Below are 13,035 nucleotides of genomic sequence, written 5' to 3'. Positions count from 1 at the left end.
AATCACAAGGAAAAAATACTAGAGTTAGGAACTAAAAAATTTATAAAAATATAGGAACTAAAATTACAATTCAATATAGTTTTTTCAAAACTAAAATTTTTAAAATATGTGTACGTGTTAACAAGTTGATTCTCAATAACTACCAAGAGAGAAGTTGAATTTACTACGTGATTTCAATTGAGATTTACTTAATGAGAACTTAAAGTGTAATGTTGACATTTGAAATCGTGATGTTTTCCATTATCTAATATTGATTACAGTGGTTCAAAGTAAATGGTTTACGAAAAAATTGACTTAAAGTTGATTAGATTGAATTGGAAAGGTCATTAGATTTGAATGGTATTGTTATAGACAAGTGGCGAAAGACTACATTATGTAAATAATGAAAATGAAAAGGAAATGAAAGAGTACATTATGTCATGCCACCAGTCGTAAATAAAACCCATACCCCTTTCATTCTAATCTGTCTATAAAAGTGATACCAAATAAATACACATTTTCGTCCACTACACAGATCCAAAACAATACCAAGTACAAAAGCCTTCTACTTCCCTATGGATCAACAACAGCACTATAAAACAATGCAACCATTTCCGAAAACTAGTCAATGAAAAATTGGTAAAATAACATTTTTAATTGCATGACATTTCTACTTCCAACCGGGGAAAACAATCTCAACCTCTATATCACTGTCTCTCTCAATGTGTGTATAAAAAAATACAAACCGCCAATATTTTCCATTACAATGGCAACCAATATGCTGAAATGTCTCTAAAAATAGGAGGGGATGAAAAAAGTAATATCAGATTAGATGTGAAAAAGAATAATTTAAAATGCTAGCAAAATCTGCTTTGTATGATTTCTATCTACGATCTATACCTGAAATTTACATAAGCGCTTGGGTAATGATCGGGAAAAACCCCATGAATCCAAAAAACTGGAATGCCCGTCATGACAGCCAGAAGAGCTTCTATCATTGTCTCTTTTTTTTCCTCACAATTCACGTAACACATTATCTTCGAAATAATTTCTGGCCATGGCAAGGAGTCGGTCAAAAAATTAATTAAGTAATAAGGTCAGCATGATCGTAGCTTGGTGGAGACAACGGTGGCATTGCAGATGGGAGTGATTCATCTATAACTTTCAAAATTCTTCTTGCAGTTGTTTGGGATAACCCACCAGCATCAATTTTTCTAGAAGAAAACATATCTGATCTGGAATTCCTAGTTGAATTGCTACTGTCAACAGATTTTAAAAATTTCTCTTTTGATAACTTCGTTTGAGCAGCTTTTGCAATCACAGAGCCAAACACACCAGATTCCCTCAAACTTTGAATAATAATCTGCAAAGATAAGTTATAGGTGAAAAAATGAAGACAGTTTCTGGCAACTATGTTGATGAACTATGTAAATTGTTAGGAGAGAGACCAGAAAGCAAATTCCAGGTATGTGAACTTACCATGGGAGCATAAATACGAGTCAAGATGCCTTTTCTCATAAGTTTTATGTTAAGTGCTTTTTCAGTCCAGACAATGCGTTCACGATACCTACGTGAAAGAAAAGGCCCATTTAAAATAAATAGTTCAGCTGGTTATATACCCTGAACCCCACCTTAAATAATAGTAAGAACAACACCTTAGTAAAAAACTATGTAATTGTTATCATATCACTACTTACCATTGAAGCATTTCTTCCTCAGTTGCAGTTGAAGCAATTATGAAAGCCTAAACAGAAGAGTTGTGTCAGATTAAAAATATAACATACATCGATACAATGTCAACCTTTGTGTGGCCTTAGACAAACATCAAATTGTCAAACCCGTTAGATAATCTTTGGAATATAAGAATGTAATCACAACTAATACTTTACTTTTTAACCTAGATAAAACTGGTAAAATTTATAACTACAATTATCTAAAGCATGTAATTGGCAACTAGAACTCACAGATCTATCAAAATCCAACATGAAGCATCTTTTAACATCTTCTTTAGTAGGCTTGCAGCCACACCGATCACGTCTTGAAGTCAAATCAGAAAATTTGGTGTAGGTGTAATGCAGAACAGCAGCTTCTTCCAATTTTATCTCACTGATGAAAGATTTGGCATACAGATCAGTGTAAAATATAGACACAGAATAATGCACTCTTCATTATTAGGTATTAACATTAGGGCTTTCAACATTTTATTCAAATGATTCACAAGGAAATTAACAGCAATAAGCAGCTACCAAGTATTTCAGAAAAAGGTCAAACATAAAAAGAAAAGGCAGCAATACATTCACAAGGAAATACACCCTACACTTCTTTCAACACATTTACGATTGTATGAAATTTATTTGAGATGAGACCTACCAAAACAACTAAGGCTTGTACAAGATAGCATGTATTGCTGGGAAATTAGGAGGTAAGACAATATGAGATCAAGAGTTTACACTAAGCTCGAAATAATTATAGGGTAACCTATATATGATACACGACTCAAATTTTTTATGATTTTCAGCTTGTATACTAGACATTTATTAAACTCCAAATAAATGCGGATTCAGTAATAAGTACCCTTAACAATAAAATCATGTTGATAGTAAAAATGAATACATATGCACATGTCTTATATAATACAAACTCATAAATTAATGACAGGCAGCATCAACATACTTGGGTGTCTTCATATAGTTGTGCCATCTGTGGGCACCATTAGGACGGAGATGATCCTGAATCCTTGCAGCTGATTTCCCATTTCCGTAAGTAAGAAAATAGTTTGGATTGCCGCGGGTTGCTTCTTTGTAATTTCCAAAATATACATCCTTTGGAAGATGGTCGTAGTTCTTCTTGAACATTGAAACCTATGATAACATGCAAGCTAAATGTGTCAATAACACACTTGATTTCCAAAAGCATAAAAAAGTTTGATACAAAGAACAACATTAGCAAAAAGGCTCAAGACATGGTAAAAATCTGGAACTGCAACAATATCTTTTTACCCAACACATGCTTTTCGTTTTTTAATTTAATTAAAAAAACACTTAGAAATTGCAAGTCTGCAACAGTGACATAACAAGTTTTTCAACAACATATCTTTAACCAACCAAATACCACCAATTGATATGAAAGTGCATGCAAATTGGATTGGGTTTATGTTTGTATACTTTGTATTAGTGTAATGTAGACACTGCTTACCAAATGACTTATTTGGACAAATTTTTCCATAAGGACTTGTGAGAGAGAATAATGAAAAACAAGAAGACAAAGTTAAATGAATTTCTCCAAAACTTAAAATTAGCTTATGCACAAGTTAATTAATAGAAGCTCTCTCTTATATGACTTCTCTAAATGTTTAGTTTTTTAACTTCAGCATTAGTTAACTTACAGAGAAGCTCATTTCCTCTTTTCTTCTAGAAGTCTTTAAGGAAAGTTTGTCCAAACAGATCCTAAACTGTATTAACAAGTTGGATTCTGAATCACTCAATCCTACCAAGTTAGCTTTTGCCTCATTTCAATTCAATAGACATTATTAGAAGTTAAAAGACTCCTGTAATAAAGTATAAAATTATAAAGAACCAATCTTCAATGGCTAAAAATACATCATTTCTGCGCTGTAAACATTGCATAAAAGGTTCATTGTAAAACACAAACAGACAGAACTCTTGATTATGAATGCATATGCATGTCTGCTTTAGTATAACAGAAGTTATGATAAACATGAATAGATTTTACTATTTTTACAACAGATGTTATCATAAACAGATATTAAACAGTAATTAATAAAAGAAATTATCATATCAATTCAATATTCTTTTATTTGATACTAGACACCAAAGTTAAAATGACAGTCAAAAGTCCAAGTTAAAACACGGTCTGACTTGCACATAAAACTACAATGTGTGTGTGTGTAACACTGTCATTTAGGGTTCATTGTCAATTATGTCATTTCTCTGACAGGTTAGATTCAAGGACAGTCATGAGGGGGGAACAGAAGATAGAAATGCAGTGCAACATGATTTGCCCATTCCAGCCCTTGGAGGAGCAGTAGGGTGACATGCCAGAACACACACACCATAATCATGTGATGCAGCCAGAAATCGTGATTCATGCAATTCCAAAATGATTCTGGTGATCGCTATGTAATTCATGCCCAAAAAAGATACAATCTCCAATTCGCATCACTAGCATATGGAATCACATTGTGTTGACTGTATCATATTTAAATTAAATTTAAATGTGTTACTAACTACACTGGTTTAAAACTTAGGGAAGCTATTTTAACAAATACCTCACTGAAAGGCTCCTTGATATCATCTCGCTCCACACTGCTTTCCTGAAACAAATAACATTCCATAACCAAGTTTAAAATTATCAATGAATACCACAAGAGCAAAAAGAATACAGTTCGGTCAACTATATCAAACAATAGTTTAGTCAGGATCTAAATAAAATTCCTGCACTCACATAATTAGGGAAAATGACCATATCAACATTTCCAGGCACATCCGCTAATAACTGTCTTAAAGAATACTCTGGTGTTCCTGCTGGATGCATCAGCTCATCAGTGTCCAGATGGATGATCCAATCCATTCGAGAATCCTAAAGAAAAAAATATCATCCAGTCCAGAACAAAATAAGATCATAAAAAGATAAACTACAATGTTGAAGGTATGATAATAATTAATCCAATAAAAGAAATCACAAACCCATACCCTTGCCATGACAATAGCCATTTCCATGTTCAAAGATTGCTTCACAAACAACTCATAGTTACATGGTTTGTAGAAGAAGCTTGCCAACCAAGTCTCATTCCATATTCGGCTGAAATAATAGAAAATAGAAACATGCAAATAAGGAACAAATCATTTATTAAACATTAGCATGTAATTTTAAAATCCAGAAACTCCATACAAATAAAAAATTTATGAAGATTATTAGAAACTACTGATCTCAATATCTTATGCTGTGAGTGCAATAAGAACCTCCCAATAATGAATTTTATATTTTAAACCAACCCATCATTTTAAGATATTTGGCACTTCATCTTATATGCACAAGTCATATCATAATTCATTATCCATTATACTTTATCCATTATTCTATATAAAAGAGAGTAAGATTCACAATACTTGGCCCCCACTAGTGCTAGGATGTTCTTCACAACTAAAACCCACTGAAGGGTAAACTAGACAATTCATAGAAAAGGTTTCATGTCTGAGAATCACATTATAGCCAGAATGGGACTATTATGACAAACAAAAATAAAAGCAATAGAGCACTAGATCAATCAAGCCTTGATCTAAGGTCGAGGAATCGTTTGACCAAAAGAGTTTAACTGTTTTAGCCATGATTTAACTGCTCAATGCTGGTTTTCATAACAAAGGATAAAACAAGGAAAGAATTTCCATGTGGATCAGAACCTTGGTGACGTCAATTTTTTCATATGCCAGCAAGATCTTCCAAGACAAGCATTTGATCACATACATATTCTGAATCCCATCATTATGTCCCCAAATAGGCATACATTTAGATTTAGATAAAAAGAATAAGCCAGAATAAAATTTCTAAAAAATACAACTATTACAATCCACAAAAGAAACAGTGATTTAGTGGATAACTCAAGCTCAGACCTCCACCAAAGATCTCCATCAACAAAACTAACCACAAATCTACCAAACAATTTAAACATAAACCTCCAGCAAAGATCTGTATCAACAAACTATACACAGACCAGATCCAGATCGCATCTCAAACTTCAAACTCAGAAAAACAGACCACCAGCACAGAAGTACACAGAATAAAAACAGTAAACCCCGTTTAAACAATAGAAAAAAAAAAAAAAAAAAACATTCAAAAACCACGCTCTACAAGTTCGTTTGAAAAAAACACTCAACACTCAAACAGTAAAAGAAAAACTCCAAAAAATGTCTCAAAAGTGAAACAAAACAAAATACCTTTTAGCTTGCTGCTCCTCTAACTCCCTCGTTCTAAAGATAACCTTCACCCCCTGATTCAAAAAAACAAAAACACGTTTCAAATTCCAATCAAAGATCCAAAAAAAACGTCAATAATCCCTGGATAGCAATAAAAAAAAGTGAACTCACGGGAATGCTCTCTAAAACCCTAGTGACATTAGGCGACGCAGCCTTCCCTTCCACAAAAAGGAGGAAGTTGGAGACTCCGATGACCTTGTGGTAGAAGATCCACGGCAGCGTCTGCTCCAGCCCCGCGGAGGTGCTGGTGGTGACACATATCTGAACGAATTTCAATAAAATAAAATAATCAACACAGGAAAAATCAGAAATCACAAATTCGTAAAAGAACGATGATGATGATGATGATGGTAGTGGTAACAGGAAGGATTTATGATGGGGGGTAGGGGACCTTGGGCGAGAGGTGGGAAGAGTAATCGAAGTTCCAGTCGCGGAAGTACGGGAAGGAGGGGTTGAGAGATTGGGAGAGGGGGTTGGCGCAATTGGAGGGGCGGCGAGAGGGAGTGGAATCGACAGAGGACATTCCGGGGAACTGGGGTTGATCGGGAGACCAGCGGGTGAGGGGGTCGGTGACGCCGCCGCGCCATTGGAGGATGAAAGCGATGGAGGCAAGGGTAAGCGGGAGGAGAGTGAGGAGGAGGAGGAGGCGCGAGGAGGAGGGTGGTGGTTGGTGCTGGAATTGTCTGTGGGAAAGAGCACCCGCCATCGGTGGAACTGTGAGGGATCAAAGTGGTGGAAGGCGCATGTGATGCGATATGATGAGATGAGATGAGATGAGAATGTTGTCGTTTATATAATGTTTGGTTTGGTTGCCTATATGAGAGTGTGGTGAGAGGAATGGAAGAAAGGAAGAGGAGAAGAAAAGAATGAGAGAGACGACTCACTCCAAACTGAAATACACGTTAGGAACAACAACAGCTGAAAGGAGCCGTTTTGTCGTTGCCATTTTCGTTACTCTAACCACTTTTTTTCACCTTTTTTATTTTGCAATAAAGTTTATTCTCAGATAATAACATTCGTAAGCTGGAATAGCTCAGTTGGTTAGAGCGTGTGGCTGTTAACCACAAGGTCGGAGGTTCAACCCCTCCTTCTAGCGTTTTACTTTTTTTATTTTGATAAAATCTTTATAAATTTATACTATTTTAGTCATTTTAGAATAATATGATTAATGTCTTATGTGATGGGTTGATGGATAACTTTCATCTTTTGAATTGAGATTTGGTTAGAGAGGGTGAGTTACAATTGGATATGGCATCTTTCTATTTTGGCTTTGTTAATTAATTATAATGGTTGTTTTAGTTTCCTTCTTAGTGAGGGTAGATTAGAGGGACATTCAGTTTTATGGTTAATAAAGATACAATTAATGTCATTACATGACATGTTTGATAATCTGGTTCAAGCTTAAAGGGAAGCCAAAAAGTAAAGGTAAAAAATCTGATATCAATCAATTTTTGTAGACAAATCACATTCAATAAATAATTTAACTTTTTTTCTTCTAAAGGGTCTTTGTAAAATTAGACACAAAAAGTTCTTATCTTCAAAGGATTTAAAGTGCTCACTTTCTTCAACCTTCTCTTTTTAGTAGAAGGTCCATCCCATATATTAATATTATGGGTGTAGATTCTAGGAGATTCCAAGAGAAGTAAAATTAAAATCCATTGTTAACTTTTAATTAAAAAAACATATTACCACTCTTTCATCTACCATTTTAAAAGCTTTTGTGTGTGTGTTTTTCTATTTGGAATTGACCCAACATTTCTTACATAACATCTGAAAAAAATCTAATTTACGATTTCAAAGAATTTTGATTTGTAATCTAGTTATTTAATTTGTTTTCCTTATTTACTTCTTTTGGTTATGCCTATGGTTAGATACATGGTAATGAAATGTGCTGAAATGGTGATAAATTTAAAATGGGAAGGAATGAAGTATTTTTGAAATGGTGATAAAGAATATTCCTATTTATTTGTGCTTATATTATATTAAGAGAACAAAAATACTATAAAAAATTAGGATGGGAAGATTCATGTAGTTATTATGTTCTTTTGACTCTCTAATATATTTTCTATTTTAGTTTGTTGACTTTCTTTTCTCTGATTTTCTTTTATTAATTTTGGTCATTTATCCTTTTATTGAATTCATTTTAGTCTAATTTATGAATTATGGTGGTAATTGCAAATTTTTACTGAAAAAAATTGTCATAATCGATAAATTAGACTAACTTAAAACTAAGATAGAAAATGGAAATGAAACAAATAGTAGAAAGATCAAATCTAAGAAAAAAAATATAGTTAAAGAACTAATTTGTGTGTCTCATGAATATCTCTTTAAGTGTACTAAAAAAATATCTAAAAGCTAAAGATTAATTTATTAATTTTGTACCGTACATGACTAAACAATTCTCGTGCGTGTTGGTATCGAGTACCGACAGAACAATACAAAGTTAATGATAATTAAGTCGTACAAAAATTATGTAATGTAAATTCTAATTATCATGCACTACTTAATCAATGCCTAATAGTAAAAGGGTTCATTAGATATTATAGATAAACACTACAACTAAGACAAAGGTACATCATTATTATAACATTTATTGCATTTCATACCAAATACTTACTTAAACGTCGAAGAACTTTTGCAGGTACCTTCCAAACGAAAATCAAAATTAAAAAAAAAAAGAACGAGAACGACAAAAAAAAAATTAATTATCCAACTAATTAATACTACTCTTTCAACCCCTCACACAATCACAAATTCATAAATTCATATATTCGAGACGTTGAATTCATTATTGAATTTTACCTTTAAGAATAAAATATTTTTCACCTATGTATATAGTTGGAATAAAACTCTAAATAGCACATTTAATGACACATTTAAATGTTTATGGTAACTACTTCTCTCCTTTAGGCGTAATTATTAAATTCAATTAAAGGATCCAAGTTACTAGTTTAATATGTTGAAAAAAAATTAAATAAACATAGAAACATTCAAATATATTAAAAGTCATTGAAACCAAAAAAAAAGTTATAGTTTGTAATAATTAACACATAACACGTTCAAAACATAAAATTAAGCAATGCAAATTCACAGATTTAAATACAATAAATAGTAATAAGTCCAAAATGCTAAATTTGTATATTATTTTAAATCCCATGATAACATTTATTAAATTTATATTTTTTAATGCGACATGCGCTTATGATTTTAATAAAATCCAATTGAGGACAAAAAAAAATTCAAAAATCAATCTCGTCAAACCAATCTGAGTTTAAAAAATAGATAAGTATTCAATTTATTTTAGTGTGTGCACGCACTTAAGTGATAATATTATTAGTATTAACATTTTAAGTAGTAGGAAGTTTTTTTTCCCTTTGAATGAAGTTTTAGGTGTGAATCTTATAAAATAAAGATTTAAGAGTTCTCATAAGAATTCATTTGAAATTATTTATTTATAAAAAGTAATTTTAAAAGTAAATGTTAAAATTCAAAATGATTCATCTAAGTTCTCCTTTATTTAACAAAATCCAAGGACGAATAGTGTATCGCACATGGTCGGGTCCACAACATCCATGATCGAGATTCTTACAAGAATCGAGTACATTTTGGAAAATCAAGTCTAATCATTGTTTAAGATGGTCAATTAAGCATAATCTATGTGTACGAAATTTTCTCTTTACATCAAGATTAACTCGGTAAGTTGTGTCAAATCAAACTCACATGTATAGAGGTCTCATTGGTACTACAAATAGATGTTCTAAGACAAAACAGTGGTACGCATTTAATAATATATAGTACTCTTAATCACTGAATACCGAATATTAACTTTAGCATCAGAGAACATTTTGCAGGTACCCTTCCTCTCTTGACCAAAACCAAAACCTGAGACATTCCAAGGACTGACACCATAACTAGTGAGACGAGATGTTCTCAATCCATAAAAAACATATAATAAACAGAAGTCAATTTCATATTCATAAAACATGTTCACATTTCCATTGCTTGACCATAAATCGAGATCACAATACTTTTTTAATAATTTATTAATATCAACTACATATTATATTAATATTTATATTATTAATACTATTTTTTTAATATAAGTACTTTAATTTAGTAAGTATATTAGATTTTTAAGAGGAAAGTGATTTGACTTAATAAGTAGAAATCAATTTAATGAAAACTTTAATAGGTTAAAATCTAATTGTTATAATTAAAAAAAAATAGCATGATGTCTCTTTATTCTTCCTAGTAAGTAAATGGTCGTCCCAATGATATATTTGGCATATACCTAATTGTGTTAGTATAAGGAGGATGATACATGGTTATTGTACTTATATACATTCAAGTGGGCCTAGATAGTAGTAATAGTTGTTGTTGATATTGGTTGCTCTTTTTGTATTCACTTCCTTATGCTCAATCGTTCCTCCTTCGCTCCTCTTGTGCTCTTTGGGACTTCAACTCTTCAATTCCTTGGCACTCGGTCGGGAGTTAACCTGTAGAAGGTTCTCCAACGATCAAGTATGTATTATGTATTGAGAGTGTATGATGTAAATTGATAAAGGTGTACCTTACTCTTGTGTGACAATGCCTACTTATAGTGCTCATAATGGGTTATTTCGTTTATGGGTAGTACGTAATGCATATATTTGCTAAAACAACATTATTTGATTTATCACGTGTTACCGAATTTATAGCATATTATCTTATTTATAACATATCTCTTTATTTTATATTAATATATTGAATCTATCAGGTCGGGCAGCTTCTGATACCGAGTGACTTGGTCCACTCATCTCCGACCGGTACACTTGCCACCAAAGCTCAAGGGAGAACCTTCCAGAAGAGCCTAGGTGTGATCGTTTGGTGTCTCGAGGTTGAAAGTGACAGTTTTGATATTTAATGGTTTGTAGCATCAATGGTGATTAGACGTACGTCACTCAATGCTTCGTTTGAGTTTAACCTAATTTTTTATCTAAAATATCTAACGGTTTAGTTGACTGTGTCGTTTCTTGCTCGAACCATTTGAACTCTTTGGATTAAAGTGAATCCAAAGATTGAGAACAAAACAATGTTTTGTCCTTTCATGATAAGAAATATATAAATAACGGTTCATTTCGAACTTTTTTACGTTTTACTCTGTTCACTTTAATCAGTTGAATTTTGAGGAAGTTGTGCTTCCATGATTTGATTAGTAAAAGGATATCCCTTAGGTTCCTCCTTAAAAATAACAGTGCATTCTGATTGGTGAAGCTTGGTTGATTGATGAGTCTGAGCATCTGCCTTGTTGATACCATTTGTTGCTCTTCAATACTATTCAGGCCCTACGGTGGACGCCAATTGTACCTGTATAAACTAAAGTAGGCCTAAATAGTACTTGGAATTGGAACTGGTAGTAACAATTGTCGTTGATATCGGTCGCTCTTCTCATATTCACTCCCTTGTGCTCGGTCGTTCCTCCTTCGCTCCTTTTGTGCTTCTTAGGACTTCAACTCTTCAATTCCTTGGCACTCGATCGGAGTTAACCTGCAGAAGGTTATTCGATAATCAAGTAATTACTCTGTATTAAAAGTGTATAACGTAATTGATAAAAGCGTATCTTACTCTTGTGTGACAATGCTTATTTATAGTGCTCATAATGGACTATTTCGTTTATGGATCATAGTTAATGCATATCTTTGTTAAAACAATATTACTTGATTTATCGCGTGTTATTGGATTTATAGCATATTACCTGACTCATCACGTATCTCTTTATTTTATCTTAATATAATGAACCTATCCGGTCAGTTGGCTTCTAATACCTAGTGTCTTAGTCTACTCGGCTCCGACCGATATAGTAACATATTTTTATATTGTACAACCAATAAATATTATCTCAATCATGATACATTCTATTCATAAAGAATCATTTTATTCAATTAATCATCACCATGCATACATATTTTTTCTCTAAATCTCAAAAAAAAATCATCACATCCTAGAGAATAATCTTTAATTTTATTTGTAACTAATTTTTTTTTATATATCTCAAACTAAGATAATGCAAGTCTTTATCCTTGATCATGCAAAGAAAATCCTAATTCCCAACTCACATGCTACAACTAAAATGATTAAATAGCATTGTCCCATTTAAATTCATGCTCCAAAAGTTGTAATAAATTCCAATTCTTTAATCATCGATAAATTTTCAAAGTTGTTATGAATTCCATGTTTTCAATAAAATTGTGTAATATAGAACATAATTTAGGTCGATTATCAAATTGTATTATATTTAATGTTTAATATTATTTTTATATAAAGCTTTAGAATGCAACAAATTGAAATGAAAACATAAATAAAACACAAGAATGGAAAATAAATTAAAAAAATAAAATGTCAATTCACATATTCAAAACTCATATAATTCTTCTTCTCATAGTTTTCGGAAGATTTAGATTCATCCAAATTTGAACAACTAATTTGTTCAATTAATTAATTCAATCAAACAAAGATTATTGAACGATAAATAGAATCAAATCAAAATATCATTTATAATTATTAAATTAAGATTCAACCAATTCCTAATTTGATTTATAGAAATCAAAATGCAATTTAATATCATAAAGTGCAAATCCAAGATTAGAGAGAAGAAGAACAAATTTGAAGCGTTAAGCAATCGGTGAAAAACTCAATTCATATTAAAATTCAAGAATTAGTTCTCTATTGATGAAGAATGAAAAACACAAAAGAGAAAAAAAAATGAAGAGACAATTTCAAAATTGGGAGAAAAGAAAAGAAAGAGACAATTTGAAAATTGAAAAAAAAAAGGGAAAAGAAGAGGCAATTTCTAAAACTATTAAATGAATTCAATATATTTAATTAGAGCGCATCTAGGTTATATATAACCTCTAGTTAATTACAGCGCATTTAAGTTATATATTAGCTAATTATGAACCTCTAAGATAAATAAAGGGAAATCAAATCAACATATGTTTTCTCACTTAGAATTATGAAATATTAACATATTTTGACTACATTATATTAAAATCCAAGTGGAAGATAATCAATCCATCCTAAGTAA

General features: G+C 31.9%; 1 protein-coding gene and 1 non-coding gene across 2 annotated transcripts; one reads left to right on the top strand and one right to left on the bottom strand.

Annotated features, from left to right (window-relative positions):
- Positions 1 to 615: 615 nt before the first annotated feature.
- On the bottom strand, positions 616 to 6,880 carry LOC137814007 (glycosyltransferase-like At2g41451). The gene is made up of 11 exons (XM_068616523.2): positions 6,364 to 6,880; positions 6,084 to 6,233; positions 5,934 to 5,986; positions 4,692 to 4,800; positions 4,444 to 4,578; positions 4,268 to 4,312; positions 2,653 to 2,840; positions 1,944 to 2,085; positions 1,677 to 1,723; positions 1,459 to 1,546; positions 616 to 1,342 (listed from the first exon to the last, which is right to left on the bottom strand). The coding sequence occupies exons 1-11, from the start codon at positions 6,676 to 6,678 to the stop codon at positions 1,064 to 1,066; spliced, it is 1,551 nt and encodes a 516-aa protein (XP_068472624.1). The 5' UTR covers positions 6,679 to 6,880; the 3' UTR covers positions 616 to 1,063.
- A 114-nt stretch (positions 6,881 to 6,994) lies between these two features.
- TRNAN-GUU (transfer RNA asparagine (anticodon GUU)) lies at positions 6,995 to 7,068 on the top strand. Its single transcript has one exon. It is a non-coding gene; the product is annotated as a tRNA-Asn (tRNA).
- The last annotated feature ends 5,967 nt before the right edge of the window (positions 7,069 to 13,035 follow it).

Source organism: Phaseolus vulgaris, chromosome 1 (assembly GCF_051622355.1).
Source record: "Phaseolus vulgaris cultivar YP4 chromosome 1, ASM5162235v1, whole genome shotgun sequence".
Lineage (NCBI taxonomy): Eukaryota > Viridiplantae > Streptophyta > Magnoliopsida > Fabales > Fabaceae > Phaseolus > Phaseolus vulgaris.
This window is presented reverse-complemented; position numbering and strand designations above follow the sequence as displayed.